The 20,233-nt window shown below is 47.0% G+C and overlaps 1 protein-coding gene across 1 annotated transcript in view; it reads left to right on the forward strand.

Moving 5' to 3' along the window:
- The window catches only part of LOC147112378 (uncharacterized), a 244,816-nt gene that overhangs the window by 117,698 nt on the left and 106,885 nt on the right, over positions 1 to 20,233 (forward strand). The window contains exons 18-21 of the mRNA XM_085998167.1: positions 11,817 to 11,894; positions 12,339 to 12,374; positions 14,519 to 14,650; positions 14,741 to 14,794. Of these exons, the coding sequence (XP_085854293.1) occupies positions 11,817 to 11,894; positions 12,339 to 12,374; positions 14,519 to 14,650; positions 14,741 to 14,794 (300 nt within the window). The remainder of the gene's footprint in view (positions 1 to 11,816; positions 11,895 to 12,338; positions 12,375 to 14,518; positions 14,651 to 14,740; positions 14,795 to 20,233) is intronic.

Consider the following 20,233-nt stretch of genomic DNA (forward strand, 5'->3'; position numbering starts at 1 on the left):
AACCCATGTGATCTCCCGGGAGAGGCGAAAAACCAGATAAAAAACCCAATGGCCAATTTGGGAGAAAAAATCTGGGAAATTCCTCTCCGACCCATCTAGGCGATCGAAACTCTTCCAGGAGATCACTCTGTCCCTATATTTTCTCCACCCCAGCCAGGAACAGGAATAAAACCATCTCCTGAAATCTAACACAGAATTAGAACACAAGAAGTAGGAGCAGAACCAGGCTACATGGCCCCTGGGCCCGCTCCACTACCCACAGGGCCATGACCATTCTGAACCTAGACTCATGTCCAATTTCCTGCCCGCTCCCCGTAACCCTTAATTCCCTTTACTTCTAGGAAACTATCTATTTCTGTTTCAAATTTATTTAATGATGTAGCTTCCACAACTTTCTGGGGCAGCAAATTCCACAAACCTACCACCCTCTGAGTGAAGAAGTTTCTCCTCATCTCAGTTTTGAAAGAGCAGCCCCTTATATTAAGATTATGCCCCCTAGTTCTAGTTTCACCCATCATTGGGAACATCCTCACCGCATCCACCCGATCAAGCCCCTTCACAATCTTATATGTTTCAATAAGATCGCCTCTCATTCTTCTGAACTCCAATGAGTAGAGTCCCAATCTACTCAACCTCTCCTCATATGACCACCCCCTCATCCACGGGATTAACCGAGTGAACCTTCTTTGTACTGACTCGAGAGCAAGTATGTCTTTTCCTAAGTATGGACATCAAAACTGTCTGCAGTATTCCAGGTGCGGTCTCACCAATACCTTGTATAACTGCAGCAATACCTCCCTGTTTTTATATTCTATCCCCCTAGCAATAAAAGCCAACATTCCATTGGCTTTCTTGATCACTTGCTGCACCTGCATACTAACATTTTGAGTTTCGTGCACCAGGACCCCCAGATCCCTTTGTACTACAGTACTTTCCAGTTTCTTGCCATTAAGATAATAACTTGCTCTATGATTTTTCCTGCCAAAGTGCATAACCTCACACTTTCCAGTATTGTATTCCATTTGCCAAATCTCTGCCCACTTACTTAGCCTGTCTATGTCACTTTGCAGGTTTTTTATGTCCTCCTCACTCACTACTTTCCCTCCCATCTTTGTATCATCTGCAAACTTTGATATGTTACACTCGGTCCCCTCCTCCAAATCGTTAATATAGATTGTAAAGAGTTGGGGACCCAGCACTGACCCCTGCGGAACACCACTAGTTACTGATTTCCAGTCTGAGAATGAACCATTTATCCCAACTCTCTGCTTTCTGTTAGAGAGCCAATTCTCCACCCATGCCAGAATATTACCCCCAATCCCGTGATTTTTTATCTTGAGCAATAATCTTTTGTGTGGCACCTTGTCGAATGCCTTTTGGAAGTTTAAATACACTACGTCCACTGGTTCTCCTTTATCCACCCTGTATGTTACTTCCTCAAAGAACTCAAGCAAATTTGTCAAACATGACTTCCCCTTCATGAAACCATGCTGAGTTTGTCCTATTAAATTATGTTTATCCAAATGTCCCGTTACTGTCTCCTTAATAATGGACTCTAACATTTTACCAACCACAGATGTTAGGCTAACAGGTCTATAGTTTCCAGCCTTCTGCCTACTACCCTTTTTAAATAAGGGTGTTACATTAGCAGTTTTCCAATCTGCCGGGACCTTTGCTGAGTCCAGGGAGTTTTGGAAAATTATTACCAATGCATCCACAATCCCTACCGCCACTTCCCTCAAGACCCTAGGATGTAAGCCATCAGGTCCAGGGGATTTATCCGGCTTAAGTCCCATTATTTTACCAAGTACCACTTCCTTAGTGATTTTAATCGTATTTAGTTCCTCTCCCCCTAGAGCCCCCTATTTGTTCAGTGTTGGGATATTCTTAGTGTCCTCTACTGTAAAGACTGATACAAAATATTTGTTCAGCGTTTTTGCCATCTCCATGTTTCCCACCATTAATTTCCCAGTCTCATCCTCTAAGGGACCAACATTTACTTTAGCCACCCTTTTTCTTTTTATATAACTATAGAAACTTTTGCTATCCGTTTTTATATTTTTTGCTAATTTACTTTCATAATCTATCTTCCCTTTCTTAATCAATCTTTTAGTTATTTTTTGCTGTCTTTTAAAGACTTCCCAATCTTCTATCCTCCCACTAGATTTGGCTACCTTATATGCCCTTGTTTTTAGTCGGATACTATCCTTAATTACTTTACTTAGCCACAGATGGCTATCTTTTCTTTTACACCCTTTTTTCCTCAGTGGAATATATATTTTTTGGAAGTTGTAAAATAACTCCTTAAATGTACACCACTGATCATGTACCGTCTTACCCTTTAATCTATTTTCCCAGTCCACTCTAATCAATTCCGCTCTCATACCTTCATAGTCTCCTTTATTCAAGCTCAGCACGCTTGTATGAGAGCCAACCTTCTCACCCTCTACTTGAATATGGAATTCAACCATGTTATGGTCACTCATTCCAAGGGGATCCTTTACCAGGACATTTTTAATGAATCCTGTCTCATTACACAGGACCAAATCTAAGGTTGCTTGCCCCCTGGTCGGTTCAGTTACATACTGCTCAAGAAACCTATCCCTAATACACTCAATGAACTCATCCTCAAGGCTGCTCTGCCCAATTTGATTTGTCCAGTTAATATGATAGTTAAAATCCCCCATAATTATAGCTGTTCCCTTATTACAAGCTTCAACTATTTCCTGATTAATACTCCGTCCAACAGAGTTGCAACTGTTCGGAGGCCTATAGACTACGCCCACTGGTGTTTTTTTCCCCTTATTATTCCTTACCTCTACCCAAACTGTTTCACTATCCTGCTCCTTTGACCCAATATCATTTCTCTGTATTATAGTGATTCCTTCCTTTATTAACATAGCCACCCCACCTCCCCTCCCTTCCTGCCTGTCCTTCCTGATTGTTAAATAACCTGGTATGTTTAATTCCCAGTCATGGTCACCCTGCAGCCATGTTTCTGTAATGGCCACAAGATCATACCCATATGTAGTTATTTGTGCCGTTAACTCATTCATTTTGTTACGAATGCTACGTGCATTCAGATAAAGAACTTTCAAATATGTTTTGTGACACTTAGTTCCTGTTTTTTCCCCTTTTACTACTTTACCTTTTACTCCATACCTTCTGTCCTTTCCTGACACGTTCTGTTTTTTAATTTCCCCACTGCTACCTAAGTCTATGACCTTCTCCATTGTCATTTCTGTTATTTGCTCTCAAGAAACCTCCCCCCCACTAATTAATTTAAAGCCCTCTCTACAGCCCTAGTTATATGATTCGCCAGGACTCTAGTTCCAGCACTGGCCAAGTGGAGTCCGTCCCAACGGAACAGCTCCCTCCTGTCCCAGTACTGGTGCCAGTGTCCCAAGAAGCAAAACCCATTTCTCCCACACCAGTCTTTGAGCCACGCATTTAACTCTTTAATTTTATTTATCCTAGCCATATTCGCTCGTGGCTCAGGTAATAACCCAGAGATTATTACCCTTGAGGTTCTGTTTTTTAATTTGACCCCTAGCTGCTCATACTCCTTTAACAGAACCTTCTTCCTTGTCCTATCTACGTCGTTTGTACCAACATGGACCACGACAACTGGATCCTCCCCCTCCCACTCCAAGTTTCTTTCCAGCCCAGAAGAGATGTCCTTAACCCTGGCACCGGGCAGGCAACACAGCCTTCGGGACTCCCGGTCTTGACTGCAGAGAACCCTATCTATCCCCCTAATGATACTATCCCCTACCACTACAACATTTCTTTTTACTCCCACCACTTGACTGGCCCCCTGCGCCACGGTGCTGTGGCCAGGTTGCTCATCCTCCCTGCAGTCCCCCCTCCTGCCCTCACAGGGAGTAAGAACCTCAATCCTGCTTGACAAGAGCAAGGGCTGCGGCTCCTTCAACACTACATCCTGGATCCCTGTACCTTCCTCACTCGTAGTCACACCGTCCTGTCCCTGACCACGGACTACATCTGCAGTAATTAATTTCATAGGTGTGACCACCTCCTGAAACATAGAGTCCAGGAACTTCTCCCCCTCCCTGATGTGTCGCAGTGTCTGAAGCTCGGTCTCAAGCTCTTTAACATGGAGCTTGAGTTCCTCTAGCAGCAAACACTTATCGCAAATGTAATCACCGTGAGCCTATGGGGTCCACCAGCTCCCACATTTCGCAACAGTGACACATCACCTGTTCACCCATATCTGTGTAATTAATTAAATTTCTTATTATTAGTTATGAAGACCCTCTGCCCCGATATAGATGATAATATTACACCACTATTTAATAGGACTTACCAACTTAAAGGTATAGAAGAGAAGAAAGAGAACCTACCAACCAGCTGATCACCAACCTCCCTCGTGGAAGCTGTCTGGGGGACCTGTCTGGTTGAATTGTCTCACTGCTCCACGTCCGCAGTGTTGGATTAGTCTGAGAGAGGGAAGCAAAACAGAGCAACAAGCACCCCCTCACCTCCCACTTGCCCGAACTCTGCCACTTAGCAAAGTCTGCTTAAACACAATGCGATTGCATTGCATTGCATGCCTTCTTTCACGGAGAGGTTGGCTGTGCCGTAAGGGCCCTCTACCCTTTTTCCCTCAGTCACTGAATTGAGGACTGCCTTGAGGATGGGGTCTTGGGCTTGGACCGTCTTAAGGTCCGGGGCTAAAGCTACCCCTGCACTCCCTTGTGTCTCATCCCTGCCCAGACTGCTGCTACGGGTCTGGACCCATATGGGTCCCAGAAAGTGCCTGTGCGGGCACCCTCCTTAGCTAGCATGTCAGCCTGCTGGTTACCTTGACTACGGGGTTCTGTGGAGGAATGGGCTTTCACCTTATGGATGAAAACCTCCCCTTCCTCCCCCACTGCGGCTAAGATCTTCTCCAGCAGGGGTTTTACTGTGAGGGGGCTCCCGTTGGCGGAGGTGTATCCGCGGCGGGACCAGATGGCCAGGTACTCCGTACACGAATTGCATGTGAACATGCAAATCGTGCATGGGGTGGGGAAAATTTTGGGGTGTGTAACGACGTACACTACCGTGGGCAGTTCAGCCTGCTGGGCGCTCATGGTGCTGGGGAGCTTAATTGCCAGGGCAATGTTTGCTGCTGGGTCATAAACTCCACACCCTGTGAGTCGCTTGCCAGCAGATACCGTGCCGGAGCCGTCCACATAGATTTTGTGGCCTGTCGGGTGTATCCCGGCTCGCAAACCTATGTTCACTTCCCAAACCCCTTCTATGGAACACCGGTGGGCTGTTCCAGGGTATACCAGGTTGGCTGCGAGCTTTGGCTCGCAGAGACCCTTCACCTTTAGGTCCATCTGTGAGAGGAGCAGGGTCCAGCGAGCAATGCAGGCACTGCCCACCGTCCCATCCTTGATCCTCCCATCCAGGAGCATCTGGGTGGGTGTGTGATGGGTGAGGAGGGTGATGGGAGAGGTGCCTGTGAAGATCAGTGATCTTTTCACAGCCCAATGTGTGGCCAAGAGGTGCCTCTCACAATTGGAGGAGCTCTTCTCCACATCCGTGAGTATCCTGGAGGAGTAGACCACCAGCCTCAGCCTGCCATGCCGCTCTTGGAGCAGCACAGCACTCAGGCTGTCCCCGCTGGCTGCTACCTCCAGGAAGAACTCTTTCCCCCCATCTATGGCTCCCAAAGCTGGTGCGGTCTGCAGGTCTTTCTTGAGCCTGACAAATGCTGCCTGGCAACCCTCATCCCAAGCCCACTCCACTCCCTTGTGTAGGAGTCGGAGCAGAGGGGCTGCTGTGGCTGCATACATAAAAACATAAGAACATAGTCCTCAATAAAGTCTCTGCAGTACCCGGTTAGCCCTAGAAACGATCTCACACCCATGACTGTGTTGGGGACTGGTAACTCCTGTACTGCCTCCCTTCTAGCCTTATCTATGGCCCTTTCCCCAGCGCGTATGGTCAGACCCAGGAATTTCACCTCCTGCTGGCCGATCTGCACTTTCTTTGGGTTTACTTTTGCCTGAGCAGCTCCAGCAGTTCGGCCAGTAGTGGGCCATGCTCCTCTCTCAAATCAGTGAATAGGAGCAGGTCATCCACATACTATACCAACTGTCTGGGCTGGCTGAAATCCTTTAAACTGTGTGCCATGCACTGGTGGAAAATGCTGGGGCTGTTGTGGAAGCCCTGAGGCAAACAGTTCCAGGTGTACTGTTGCCCTTTAAAAGAAAAGGCAAACTTGTACTGATCCTCCCTCCTTAAAGGGATGGACCAAAACCCGTTGGAAATATCCAGCACCGTGAAAGTGGTCGCGGATGCTGGGATACTTCCTACCACGTCGGCAACTGCTGTTACAGTGGGTGCACAGGCTGGGATGTTGCTGTTGAGCACCTGATAGTCCACCGTGGCCCTCCAGGAATTGTCCGGTTTTCTAACCGGCCACAGTGGAGAGTTTACGTGGGTGGCTATCGGTCTCAGGACTCCCTGCTGTACTAAGGAAGACATGGCTGCTTCCATGTCTGGCTCCGCTTCCCTGGGGGAAGTTATACTGTTTCTGTGGTCGGGCCATGGGGTCCCCGTCTATGCTGACCTCAAACCCGTTGACCCTCCCACAGTCGTGCCTGTGTGTGGCAAATGTGGCTAGGTGGGCTTGCACAAATGCCTGGAACTCTTTTGGGGTATTACTGACCATGAGCTCGAGGTTGTAACCCTCTTTAGGCTTCATGGTGCACAGGGTCCCCTTCCCTTCTTTCCCTGGGATGACTACTACTTCGCCTTCCTTTCCTGTACTTGCCCCCCATAGGCAATGGTTTCTTAAATCCACCAGCATCCCGTGGCCTACAATAAAGTCGACTCCCAGGATCCCTTTTCCACCCTCCTGTTCTCACTTCATTAGGATACATGTCCACTTAGAGCAGAGCGTACCTAAACGAATGGCGAGCGGGATGGAAAATGAGCCGGCCTGTTCTCTGCCTGTGAATCCCGCCAGACTGTATGGGACCCCACTAGATAGAGGTGAGGTGGTGGGGTTAGCTGAATGGACCACGGTGCATGATGCCCCCGTATCCAACAGATAGGTCCCCTTCACCTTTTCTACCTCCATCTCCACGAGGGGTCTCTTCCATACATCGTACTGAAGGGAACACAGGTAAACAGGCTGCGCTGGCTCTAGTCCTGGCTGTGGGTTGAATGGGGCTGATGGGGTCCGAGCACCGGTAGCGGCTGCTACTCTCCCGTGGCCAGTCAATAAGGACCTCATGGTGTCCAAAAATGACTCGACCACGGCGGGAGGGATTCCTGTCTCTGCCTTTTGGACTGGGGCTGTGGAGTTCTTTCCCTTGTTATCTTTCCAAGGGTTTTTGCACTCCTTCCTCCAGTGACCATCCTTCCCACACCCGTAACAATTGAGCTTAGTGCTAGAAGGGTTATTCCCTTCCTGATGCCACTCCTTCCTACCCTGTCTGGGTTTTACCTCATGCACCTTCCCCTTGGGTGGGTGTGCATCGGTTCCCCTACCGTTGTTATAGGCTAGGGTCAACTGTCTGATCACCGTAAGTTCGGTGGTCAGGGGATTCCTGGGGTCGAACCAGACTTCCGCCTTGGCCCGGACCTGTGGCAAGCTGTTTGCCACCAGGCAACGGAGCCAGCGGATCAGCTGATCCTGATTCAAGAATGCCCGGTTAGGTGCCCCAGGACTGGCGCTCCTATATGCCGGCCATAACCTGTACGCGAAAGCCTGCGGGGTTTCCCCTGTGAGCTGCACTGTCTTCTCCACACGGGAGAAGGGACTTCCCTCATTCATCCCCATGGCCTCCAGGACTTCATCCCTGAGCTCCTCATACCCACTTTGCCCCCTCTTACACTCGACAGAGAGGGACTGGGGAGCCTACTCTCCAAAGAGAAGAGCAGCATTTTGGCCTGCTCAGCATCATCGCACTCATTGATGCCGGCTGCCTGTTCCACTTCCCTGAAGTGGACCGAGGGGTCCCCCTTTTCGGCGAGCTTTGGGACATGACTCACCATAGCCCTAAGCTGTTGGGTGCTATAGGGTAATACGAACTGGTTTTGGAGGGGTCCCACATCCGCACCATTAACGGGTGGACCGAACCTCCGATGCCGGGCTGGGCACATCGGCCCTGGTTCCAGCCTCTTTTGCGGGGGTTGTTCCACCTCCACTTCTACCCCTGACTCCACCCCCTCTTGCCGCCAGACCTCGCTAAAACCTGGCACTACGGGTGGTGGTCATGTGACCTCCTGTTCCTCAACCGGGTCGCCCCTTGGCACTACCTGTGGTGTCTGAACCGTTCTCCCCTCGTTCCCTGTAAAATCCACCTGGCCTGCCTTCGGGCTTATGAGGCACACCATGCCCTTTGCCTTCCTTAGGGCCAGGCTCAGATTCTCTATCTTTTCCTTGCAGGGGCCATGATCTGCATCTTCAAACCCCTGTTCGCTTGCCAACTTATAGGCTGCCTTTACTTCTTTTACTTTCTCCTCCTGCTCTCTTACTTGCCTCGCTCGGCGGGCATTCTTTTCCCGCAACCTCAGCTCATTACCCTTGGCTTCGGTGACTTGGCACTGTAGTTATTCCAACCTGGCCTTATGTTCTCCCATTAATTGTACCCTTTCCTGATTCAGGACCTGCAATGCTACCAGTAACTTCTCCCCTGCTAGAGCCTTGTCCTGAACCTCCAGGGCTGACTCCCTTATCTCGGCTGCCTGTGCTGCAATGAGCCTGTCCAAAAGCTGGACCTGCTTCTTGAAGCACATCAGCCAGACTGCCTTCTCCAGGGATTTCTTGTGCTCCTTCCCTTCTGTCCACTTGGCTGCGGCATCTACCGGACGCCCAGCCTTTAACAGATTGGTGATCCACTTCTTTGTGATATTCACCTTGCTGAACACATAATCAGAAATCTTTTCCTCCATCATGGTTTGCTCTTCCGAACCAGTGTCTACTGTATCGCACCCCTGTTGCTGGTGTTCTGCCGCAGTCGCCATTTCTGAAGGGGTTGGCGTGTGCCCAGTCAGCTCTGCCCCTGACTGTCTCTGAGCAGTTTGAATCGCTCCCACACCCCTGGGTTCTAGACACCGGACTTAGGTACAGGCAGCGATACAGAAAATAGAGTAGACAAGTGGTTTGGTGCAAGAAAACCGCAATTTTTATTAAAAGGCACAATAAAACACAATACTGAGAATTATTGGAATAATTACAGGCATATAAAATTAAACTTATTTGGGAATGGTGAACACACGGCACATCGAGGGAACAAACACATTAAAAATCCCCTTATCCTTATCCCACCCCCTATACCTATGAGGGGCCAGGGATTTATGCTCACCAATGGGGTTTCCTCGACAATTCAAAACCTGTTAATCAAGCGGTTGTGGTCTTGGGGTTTGCTCTCGTCCTTTGGGGCCTGCTGTCATCACGTGGTCACAGGGCGTGACGATGGTGTCGTCTGTGTAGAGTACCCTCCATTTTCCTCCATTAGAAATACGATGTAAAGTCTTTCTTTGGGTACTTTACTTTGCAGCAATGGTTCTTCTTCCGGTGGCGATTTGGTCGCTGATGGTTTTGTTGCAGTTGGGGCTCAGTTGGCGGTTTTGACTGTTGATTAATTTTACTACCCAAGCTTCAAACGGCAGCTTATAACTAGGCTGGGGTATGTGTCCACTCGTCCCCAATGCTTCTTCTTCGCTGCCCTTCTCTGCCTATCGGTTTTACCGTTCGTCTCGTCTCGTCTGCTCGTTTGCGGCCCGTGTGTCCTGTGCTTGTTCGATTCAGCTCCGTTCTCCTCCCTGCGTTTGGCCCCCGGTGTTGTAATGGGCGTCCTCGGTGTCGGGAGAGGCAAGAGCACGAGGCAAGAGAGCGAGCAAGAGGCCGAGCAAGAGAGCTACCTGTGGGCCTACAATTATACCCGGTTCTTCACCCCTTATCTGCGCGCCAAATCAGGTCAGCTCTTTGTCTAATTTTTGGCGGGCTCGTCTAAAGTGATTACAGTCATCCACTTTAACGGCTTTTGGAGTGGTTGTCTCCTGGTTTAATTGGTTCAATATCCTGGCTGTTTGTTAGTTATGAAATTTAATCGTCTTTTCCTGGCTTGGTGGCTGCGTTGAGCTGTCACCGATTATTTATGCAAAAAGTTAATGGCCTCAAGATCAGGTCCATCCTGACTTGATCTGTTCCAAGATGAAGAATGCATATTCTGTGTTTACCTAGCTGTCTGGCTTTAGAAAAGGACAAAATCTTTCACAGGTCCATGCATGTTAGGTTTCGTTTCAGGATTTGAATGGGCCTGCCTTTTGCAGGGCCTTGCTTTTAAAATTCTGTGGGTTTTGGTCATGAGGTTTCAGAAGGCATTTTGGGTATCCTTTTTAATAACTTGTCCATACAGGGTCCCTATATCCATAACTTTCGGGGAATGTGGGAATTTTGAGAACCCTACACCCCCAAAAATGGGCACGGGGATCACCCGTTCAGAGGACTGCAGGCAACACGTAAACTTTGTGCTGCCTGCTCATTTACATGATTATGGCGTTCAGCCCAGTGCTGCAGCTGAGTGGTCCTAGCGGAACCCAAACTGAGCATCGGTGAGCAGGTTATTGGTAAGTGGCGCTTGAGAGCACTGTTGACGACACCTTCCATCACTTCCCTGTCACCTCACCAACTTTACACAACTCTAGAAAGCTGCAAACACTTCCACAAACTTACATAGAGCCAGTAGAAATTAATCAGCAACTGATCTGAGAGTGGTTGATGATCCCTTTAAATATCACTGGTCAGGCATCCTTGCAGCTGCTGAACACATGTTCAGCTATGAGAGGTTAACACAGGGCATTACTTCCACCGTTGACGGAAATGGCAGTGCTGGTGTCAAATCAGCGTTTGACGCTGATTGACGTCACAATCTGCCTACTCTACATACTTCTGGTGCATCTTCCCAGCGCCAATGCTAACGCCTTCACCAAGATGGCATCCGGCGCAGCCCACACCAGAATTCTGTGCTCACGGCTCGGACGCTATTTTTCGACCGAAGACGGCACCAATAGTGCCAAAACAACAGGCTCTACGCAATCGAATTTTTAACTCTTACTCTCCTGAGGGAAAACTGATGCATGCTTAGTAGGTTGTTATTGATAAGCTGAGGGACATAGAACATAACAACCATTGGGCTACCATGCCCGCCAGCTTCACAGACCACATGCAGCAACCATTCATAGACTCTACCCCATGCATTGGATATCCTGAAGAAGCAAAGGGAGTGTGCGTTGGAGTTAGGGCATCAAAGTCGGAGCCCAGATTTTCCAATCCACGCTCCCTCCTACAGTGGCTCCCTGCTGGGATCATGGGAGTGCAGAGTTAACTCTAAAAACTCAAGGCAATGGTACAAACCAACATGTAGACACGATGCATTCTAATCAACCCTAAGCATAGCTTTGTGCTAATGATGGCAGTTACTTGTATTAGACTTGTCACCTATCTGTGAGTGTGAATAACATACATATCCAATTTTTATTTTTAAATGGTACTTAACGTCATAATCTCTGTTTAGAAATGTACTCTATTCAGTTAGTCATTACTTGATTGAATTACTGTAGTTAAGATTTATGTGCACACAAAGATTTGACACACAAGAATTGCTTAATCCTCAGTGAATGCATTAGCTTTCATGTGAATTTAGATAGGAATACTAATGAGGAAATCAAACTTCTGTATGGATATGTCTTGATATCAGCTCCATTTAGCTTCACAGCAGTGTACATACTAAGAATAATACTTCTTTAGTGTTGCTTAATGATAAAACTCGGTTTTCTTTTATTAGGGTGAGCGTGGATTACATGGTCTTCAGGGTCCACAAGGCGAGAAGGGACCACCTGGAGTTGGACGTCATGGCTCCCCAGTAAGTATATAAATTCTAGCACAACTTCCATCATTTGACTTTCTTTGCAGAGATTACTTTGACAGCACCTTCTAGCCTCTAAATCTCTACCACCAAGAAAAACACAAACAACAATTTAATGGAACACCATCGCCTCCAAGTCTCTCAACCCCCCCACCCCTCAAGTCACACATCATCCTAACTTGGACATATATGGCTTTTCCTTCATCATCATCAGGTCTAGGACCTGGAATACCCTACCTAACACCATCGCAGGAGCAACATCACCACGAGGACCGCAACGGTTCAAGAAGAACCCCCACCACCACCTTTTCGGAGCAATTGCTGATGATGCTCACATTCCAAAAAAACAAATTTTACTGAGTATTACAGAGTGAATTGAAAGCAGTGAATCAAAATTGGGTCAAATTTAAGTAGTTTTTCTTCTTCCTCATCTCCCCATAGGGTCTTAGAGGTCCCACTGGAGAGCCAGGTATAAAGGTAAGACCTATTGACTTTTGCAATAAAAATGCTGATTGAATACATGTGCAACATGCATGGTTATTGCCTTGAAAGTGATGAATTCGGATTGGTGGACATTAGAAAAGGCCATTTTGTCTATTGAAACTCATCTGCATTAGAACTTTTCCATCCAGGCATCTAACTGTATCATGAATAACCCCAATGTTTTTGCCTCTGTTACTTTGCTTAACAGAGTATTCCAAATATTTATCAGTCTTCAGGTAAAGAAGTTTTTTACCTGACATATCTGTTCCAATTTTACAGCCTCAGGTCCTACATTCTTGACGCGATTTGAAATAATAATTTGGGTTTACTTCCCCTAAATACCATTCAATATTTTGTCAGCCTTGATGAGATTTCCCCTTTAACCAGCTTCTTTACAAAAGCTTGAGCATCTTTAATGTTTCCCTATCCCTCATTCCCTTTGATTCTTGAGAACAGTCTTGTTGCTCTTCTCTGTGCCCTCTCTCAAACAAGGTCATCTTTTTTTGTGGATCTCCCTTGGTAGCCGTTCACAGTCACATTGACTGTTGCACTTTCAGCACACAATTGGTTTCCTTTTAAAGCTATAGCCTCAGCATTAACTATTGGCGATGTGAGCACATTTGTGCGATAATCCTTCACCCGTTATTTTAACGCAACTGTTTATTTTGAATGGATCACAGCTCCGCTGCAGAGAAATGACGTATGACTGCAATAAGCATCACCCACTAATAGAGGCAGTCATTCCTAGGCTAATATTTATTACTTTCTTTTCTTAAATTTTTCTTCATTAATCACATATCCACAGCCCAAGAGGGAGATAGCAACTTCTGCAAACTTTGCGCCACAAGTAGCCTTCAGAAGCCAGACATAAATAGCAGGTTTACTCCCCTCCAATTGTATTCTCCCATCTAACATGGAACCATGTGTTCTATGGTGAGCAGCACTCTCTCCCCATGAGATATAGGAATTTTGGGTTTTATCCCATAATTTTCCACATACTTCCCCTATAGCGAAGCCCTATTGAAGCATGCTAGCTAAAACGGTAAGGTTAGCCAGTAAGTTTAATTCTGTAATCCCAAACTTTCAGCTGCACTTGATGGCAGTGATACAACATTGTAGCCTCAATGTTCCTGCCAGTTAGTGCATTGTAGGTCCTCAGAATGAACTCCGTGGACACTGTTCGGCTTTATATGCCAACATCCTTTTTGGTTTCTCCAGTTTCTCAGCAATGAAAAAGACTGGTCTCCTGTTACTTCTAAGCCTAGAAATTGGGCTGCATAGCGCCCATTTTTCAGATGCTACACAGCCTCCTAAATCCCCAAAATGGCGGGCAAGAATCGTGCACACACTTCCAAACAGAAGTGCACCGCCTGCTATATAGAGTAAGGATAAACAAGATGTGCCCTTTATCCAAATGGAACAAGGTTATAGTTGGTTTCTGTCACGAATGTAGATACGAAACGACAGGGGTTAAAACATTGGCCCATGCTAGCACTAGTCAACACTCAATCCCGCACCCACCGCACCCCCCCCCACCCCCCCAGCCAGACACCACGTGAGAGATGTTCCTGGGTCTGGAGCTAGGTGCACCAGCTCACCTAGCTGCAGCAAGCATCAGTAATTGGGTGGGTCCAAGCGCACATCTATTAAATAACCCGCCCGATTTTCCTCCGTTAATTTAAATGGCGCGCTCCAACCCAGCGGATTTTTCTGCTATCTGCTGCGCCCAGGAACACCAGTGCACCTGGGCACAGACCCAGGATAATCTCCCCTCATACCTCTCACAAATACAAATTGTTTCCTATTTGTTTTGTATCCGGTTACACTTATAACTCACATAAGCCTTCAAGTGACACCATGGGATACCAGCCAAGAAATGCTGAATGCATTCGTCTGTAAATCCTCTCTTTGCTAACTGGATGGGAGTGTTAACCCGATTCGAATAAATGGATTGATGCTTGGTCCAAAATAGCAATTTCAGACAAATGCATTAATTGTTTGTAAGATCGCATTTGTAACTTCAGGAGCCTGGCTTTCAGTTTTATAAGCTGTCTCTCATTGGGACTTGTCAAAAAATTAATCTCATAGAGAGGCTCACTATTTGTGTTCTTTATAATGAACTGTAACTGTGAAGATAGTTTTCCACCCAAATGCAAATCAAACTATTAAGTACAATGAACGGACTAAAGAGTGTGAAACTGCTTTTGTGTTTTTCACCAATTCAGGGTCTGAGAGGCTTGCCAGGGTCTTTGGGACGCCCAGGTGCTAAAGTGAGTAGGATACACCAAACAAACACTTCACTGTGGTAAACTGCGATTGGGTCAATCTCTGATTCCCTTTTCCCCTCTGTTTTATTACAGGGTATACCTGGGAGAAATGGGATACCAGGGCAACCCGGCCCACCTGGGGAGCCGGTAAGTAAAGTCTTTTATCACAGTTGAGTAGCCAGCTTATATCGTTTGAAGGCAGGAGAACATTTCTTTCCCGTTACATTTTCAGTGCTTAAAGCTCCTGCAACACTCCTGGGGGGAAAAATTCGGTTGCTTTGCGCCTTCTGTTAGCAAAGCAACTAGTGCCTGGACATGGCGATGTTTGCGCCGCTCGCAAAATTGACCAGACATTTTGCGGCGGTGCTAAACACTACCGCCACAATCTCCTGCACCCGCAGATCGTGACGTCAGTCGAGCGTGCAATGCCCCGGTAGCGCCCCGGACTGGATATTGAGTCACGTCCCCTGCCTTAGCGCCTGCTGCTAGCAACGACAGGTAGAGGGGAGCGTTTTGTAGTCGGGAAGGGACTGGGGGAGCGCTATTTAAAGGCGGATGCTTCCTGCCTTTTTTTGTCGGCGAGATTTTTGTACCACGCATTCTGTGAGAGAGAGAGAGACTTCTGGAGAGATTCAACGCTGTGTGAAGGAGTTTTGGGTACTGAGCAGCACTTTGCAGGTTCATTTTGATTTGACCTTCCTTGCATCGATTTAGAAGAGACTATGGGGGCTGCACTCTGAGCTCTTTCCCTGGGCCTCTCCATTGTTCTTTCCAGCAGAATTGATGTACAGGTCTCTCCAGGCCGAGATTCAAGGCTGCAATGAGCAGGGTGTGGATGGAGAGCAAGATCGATCCTCCCCTTTAAGAACTGGCCGGTGCCAATGTGTCTGTGTTCCATTGTTACTTGACATCACATGAGCTTCGCCAGCACTCTGAGGTAGCGCCTCGCTCCTTGGCGTTAGCACCTTAGGAGAGGTGTGTAGCACCTGATTTAGTGCTCCAATCACCTCCAGGGGCGATAGAAGCCAAGTTTGCAGTCGGAGGCGATAATTAGCGCCGAGCGCTAAACTTTGTGCCCGGCCGATAATTGCGCCCCAAACGGGGCGATACCGAATTTCTCCCCCCCGCCAGATTTTATTCTCCATTGTATACAGTGGACAGTAAGATTGGACGGGGTGCAAAACAGCTGAGTCGTATTTACAGTGAGTAAAACTGAGATCAATGGTTTCCATTCCAAATATCCAAAGCCTCTCTTACATTCTACCTAATCCGTGGGTTTCCCACCCGGCGAGTTAGGAAAAAGTGATTGGTGAACTCATTCACTTTTGTGCTTGCCAAGACGATGATACCTGCTTCTTCGACAGCACCTCCCAAACCCATGATCTCTACCACCTAGAAGGACAGGGGCAGCAGGTGCATGGGAACACCACCACCTCCAAGTTCCCCTCCAAGTCACACACCATCCTGACTTAGACATATATCGCCATTCCTTCATCGTCGCTGGATCAAAATCCTGTAACTGCCTCCCTAACAGCACCGTGGGAGTACCTTCACCACACGGACCGCAGCGGTTCAAGAAGGCGGCTTCTCAAGGGCAATTAGGGATGGGCAATAAATGCTGGTCTTGCCAGTGACGCCCACATCCCATGAATGAATAAAAAAAAATTAAAACATGTTACAGCTTTGCAAAAACAACACTGCTTGCACATGACACCACTGCAATGAAATGACACCTGACTATTGAGACCGCTCTCCAATGGCCTCTTTATACTGCTGCTGGTGGCAACTTCAATTGCGACAGATGAACTGTAAATGAACCACTGCTGCTGCCTCCAGAGGCAGCCAGAGACTCTTCTGGAAGCATCCACATTCCCAACATTACCACTGAAGGAAGAGGCCAGTCTGAGTGGTGAACCCAGGCCAGCTACATAGTTTCCTGGTCGTCTGCCTGCACAGGCTTTCTTTCCAAGCCATGGGGGAAGATCTGGCAGCCAGAAATCGTTTTGCAAGCTGTGTCTTGAACTCATCTGAACACGTGCAATTGTTTGATGTATATGGTGCTGTGAAGTCTGGCCAATAATTCAAGTGGAACTTACCCCTGTGTATTATGGGAGCGCTCCTTCCTTAATTAGTTCTGGAACATAAGCCGGTAAATTTTCCAAGTTTCCGCCTCTGTGGGAACGCCAATCAAGCAATCAGGTGTGGAGGTCAGTGTACCGGATGTGTGGCACTCCTGATTTCCCAGCATTAACCTTACTGGCCAGGAGTGCTGGGGATCAGGCGTGCTGGGGATCAGGCATGCTGATCTCCACAAACATTACTCCGATCTCCCCTCCTGTCAAGTAAGATTCAACACTAAGGTCAAGAGTCCAGGAAAATCAGTGCTGAAGAGTATACAAAATGCACTGCATTGTTCCAGGCTGATTGAACAGATTGGTTCAATACCCATACCAAATATCAGAGATGGAGGTTCACTTAGATCCTGGTGTTTACGATCCCACTATTAAGAACACGTGACCATCCCAATATTATACTGAAGTAGCACAGAACCAGTGAGAATCTGGATCTACCCTTAATGTGTAGCAACACTGAGAGAGTTAGACTTTCTACCAGTATCACAATGGTGATGGGAATTTATGAGATAAATTATTTGTTTATCCTATTCCAGATTCATTTCACAACAGACATTATATAATATAAAAGCGGCATTGGATATTTGGAATAGAAACCATTGATCTCAGTTTTACTCACTCAGGCTATAGGAGTAATTTATTTACTTCATGTTCTCAATGGGGAGCCTTGACCACCAGGAGGGCAGATTGGACATTTTTGGGAGATGCGCCCTGCATGATTTTATAACCATTAATTTAAGTGTTTGGAAAATTCATGCCCCCATTTCCTATATGAACTCCCAATGGACGCTGGCCATCCCTAGTTGCCCTGAGGGCATTAAGAGTCAACCACATAGTGTAGGCTGGAGTCAATTGTAGCCCAAATCAGAGCAACTCCACAGGTTTCTTTTCTTGAAGGACATTAGTAAATCAGCTGGGCTTTCAAAACAATCTGGTAGCTTTCATGGTCACGTTATGGTACCAGACCAGAAAGCACCAGATTTTGTGAGTTTGCTTTGTTGGGATTTGAGGACATAACCATTGAATTATAAAGTGATTTATATAGTGCTTTACATGCCTTCGGGACATCCCAAAACACTTAACAGCCCAGGAAGTACTTTGGAAATGTAGTCACTGTAGTAATGCAGACAGATATGCTATCTACAGCACCATAATCACTCGGCTGCCATATGAACTATTGCCAGAGGAGCTTAAATTACACTAGCTGATTTAATACTTTGCACTTATTTTGGCACATTTGTAGTGGAGCAGTGACAATGTCATTTAACGTAAGGCTTCCTTTGGTGTAGAGAGTTGGGTGCATTGTATGCAAATTATATGTAAGTAAGGCTTTTGGTGGAAACTAGCACCCAACAGGATGTTGGATATCCACAACATCCAGTGGATGAACTGCTCAACACCACAAAATATAATCTGCTGTACAAAACAATCATCACCACAAATCATAAATTACAAGGTTGACTATGAATGTCCCATGGTGTTATGGTTTTATAGCACTGTAAAGCAGTTTTTAATGCACACTACATAGGATTACATAGGATATACGGCACAGAAACAGGCCATTTGGCCCAACCAGTCCATGCCGATGTATATGCTCCACACGAGCCTCCTCCAGTCTTTCCTCATCTAAATCTATCAGCATAACCCTCTATTCCCTTTTCCCTTATAAGCTTGTCTATCCTCCCCTTAAATGCATCTATACTATTCGCTTCAACCACTCCCTGTGATAGCGAGTTCCACATTCTCACCATTCTTTGTGCACACTGGCACAACATCAGAAATATAACTCAGGAAATCAAATGAACGGCTTGACTGCCGAGTGCATTATGGTAACCGGAGGTAATCCCACACCATTGGGGTTTCACGCTAGCTGCAGTATAACTGCAGTCCAGTGGGAAGCCTACTTGAAAAATTGGTCTATATAGGAAGTTAAACTTCAATTTGTAATGTTTTTAATTGTGTTTAATATTAGCAGAGAGCTGATAGTTTCTTTGGTTGTCCCCCGATAATAAAATTCAAGCAGCATTCAGGAGCAGGGCACTACGTGCCCTTGTAAATACATATGGGCAGATCTCCTTTATCCCTGGGTCAGAGAGTGAACAAAGAGTCTACCAGTCTGACATTCTGCAGAACAGGTGCCAATCTGAGACCTCCCTCCTGCCCACACCACCTCACCCCCCCACCCCCCATCAGCCCCTTTAAATCAGAGGCTTATTCTGTCACTTGCAGACATAGTGGTGGTAATCTTCCAGGAGCCTCATCAACAGTGCACCCTGGAAAATTGCCAACCCACTGGATTTTCCAGTTTGCATTGGCAGCGGGAGAGGTTCCTTGCTCCGAGCACGCACTTGGAAAATTATCCCCTGTGCATGCACATCCTAGCCCTGGATTTCCACAGGACTCTCCCAATCTCCTACAGTAACTCTGTGGCATAGGGAACCTAAAGGAAAGATTAAAAGACAGTCCAACAATTAAAATTTTAAAAATAGCACGGGACACCATTTACCCAAATATTTTGGGAAACACGGTTGTTCAGGTAAATTAATAGGTGTGTGCCTTGGCTCAGAAGTAGCACTCTTAGGGATTCAAGCCCTACTCCAGACACTTGATCACACAGTCTAGGCTGGCACTTTAGTACAGCACTGATGGACTGCTGCCCTGCCTGCCCCCTCAGGTGGGTGTAAAAGATCCCATTCAGTATTTGAAGAGCAGGGGAATTCTCTTGGGGGGCTAAATTAGGTTGATTTGCGCCTCCCGTTAACGCCCTAAAAAGGCGCTAATGGGGCGCAAATCAACTAACGCTTGGGCGCAGCACCGCTACCGCCTCCTGTGAAATTCCTCTCGAGTGCCAGGCTCGTTTGCCGGCACTCCCGATCCCTGGTGGCCAAGCTGGGCGCCAGGACGCGCTGCCAGTAGCGCCCCTCCTCCCTCTCGGGGCGCTACCTGGGAAAATCGGCCGCGGGGGTGCTAGCTTTTTCGGGGCACTAAAATTAGGGGGCGCTACCCAATTTTTACCCCTTAGTGTCCTGGTCAACATTTATTCCTCAAGCAACACAACTAAAAAGATTATTTGGTCAATTATCTCATTGCTGTTTGTGGCATATTGGCTCCTGCAGTTGCCGACATTACAACAGTGACTACACTTTCAATGTACTTCAGTGGCTGTGAAGCGCTTTGGGACATGTTGAGGGTATGAAAAGCACTAAAAAATGCAAGTTCTTTTGGAATGAATTTCAATATCACACTTTATTACACAATGGGGTAAATCTTACAGTGTACCACTCCTGGTGTCGATCCTCCTACAACAGGTGTGCAAAAGAGGAATTCAGGCCTGGAGATCAGTAGGCCAATGGAAGCTCGTGGGCTGTTGACCTGCTTGCCAAAATTCTCGATGTGCTCCAGTTACACAAAGCTCTGCGTGGGGAGCACAAAGTTGTAAATTTACCTCACTATT

The sequence above is a fragment of the Somniosus microcephalus genome, chromosome 9 (genome assembly GCF_052327205.1).
Source record: "Somniosus microcephalus isolate GS21.2 chromosome 9, FLI_Smic_1.0, whole genome shotgun sequence".
NCBI classification, from domain to species: domain Eukaryota; kingdom Metazoa; phylum Chordata; class Chondrichthyes; order Squaliformes; family Somniosidae; genus Somniosus; species Somniosus microcephalus.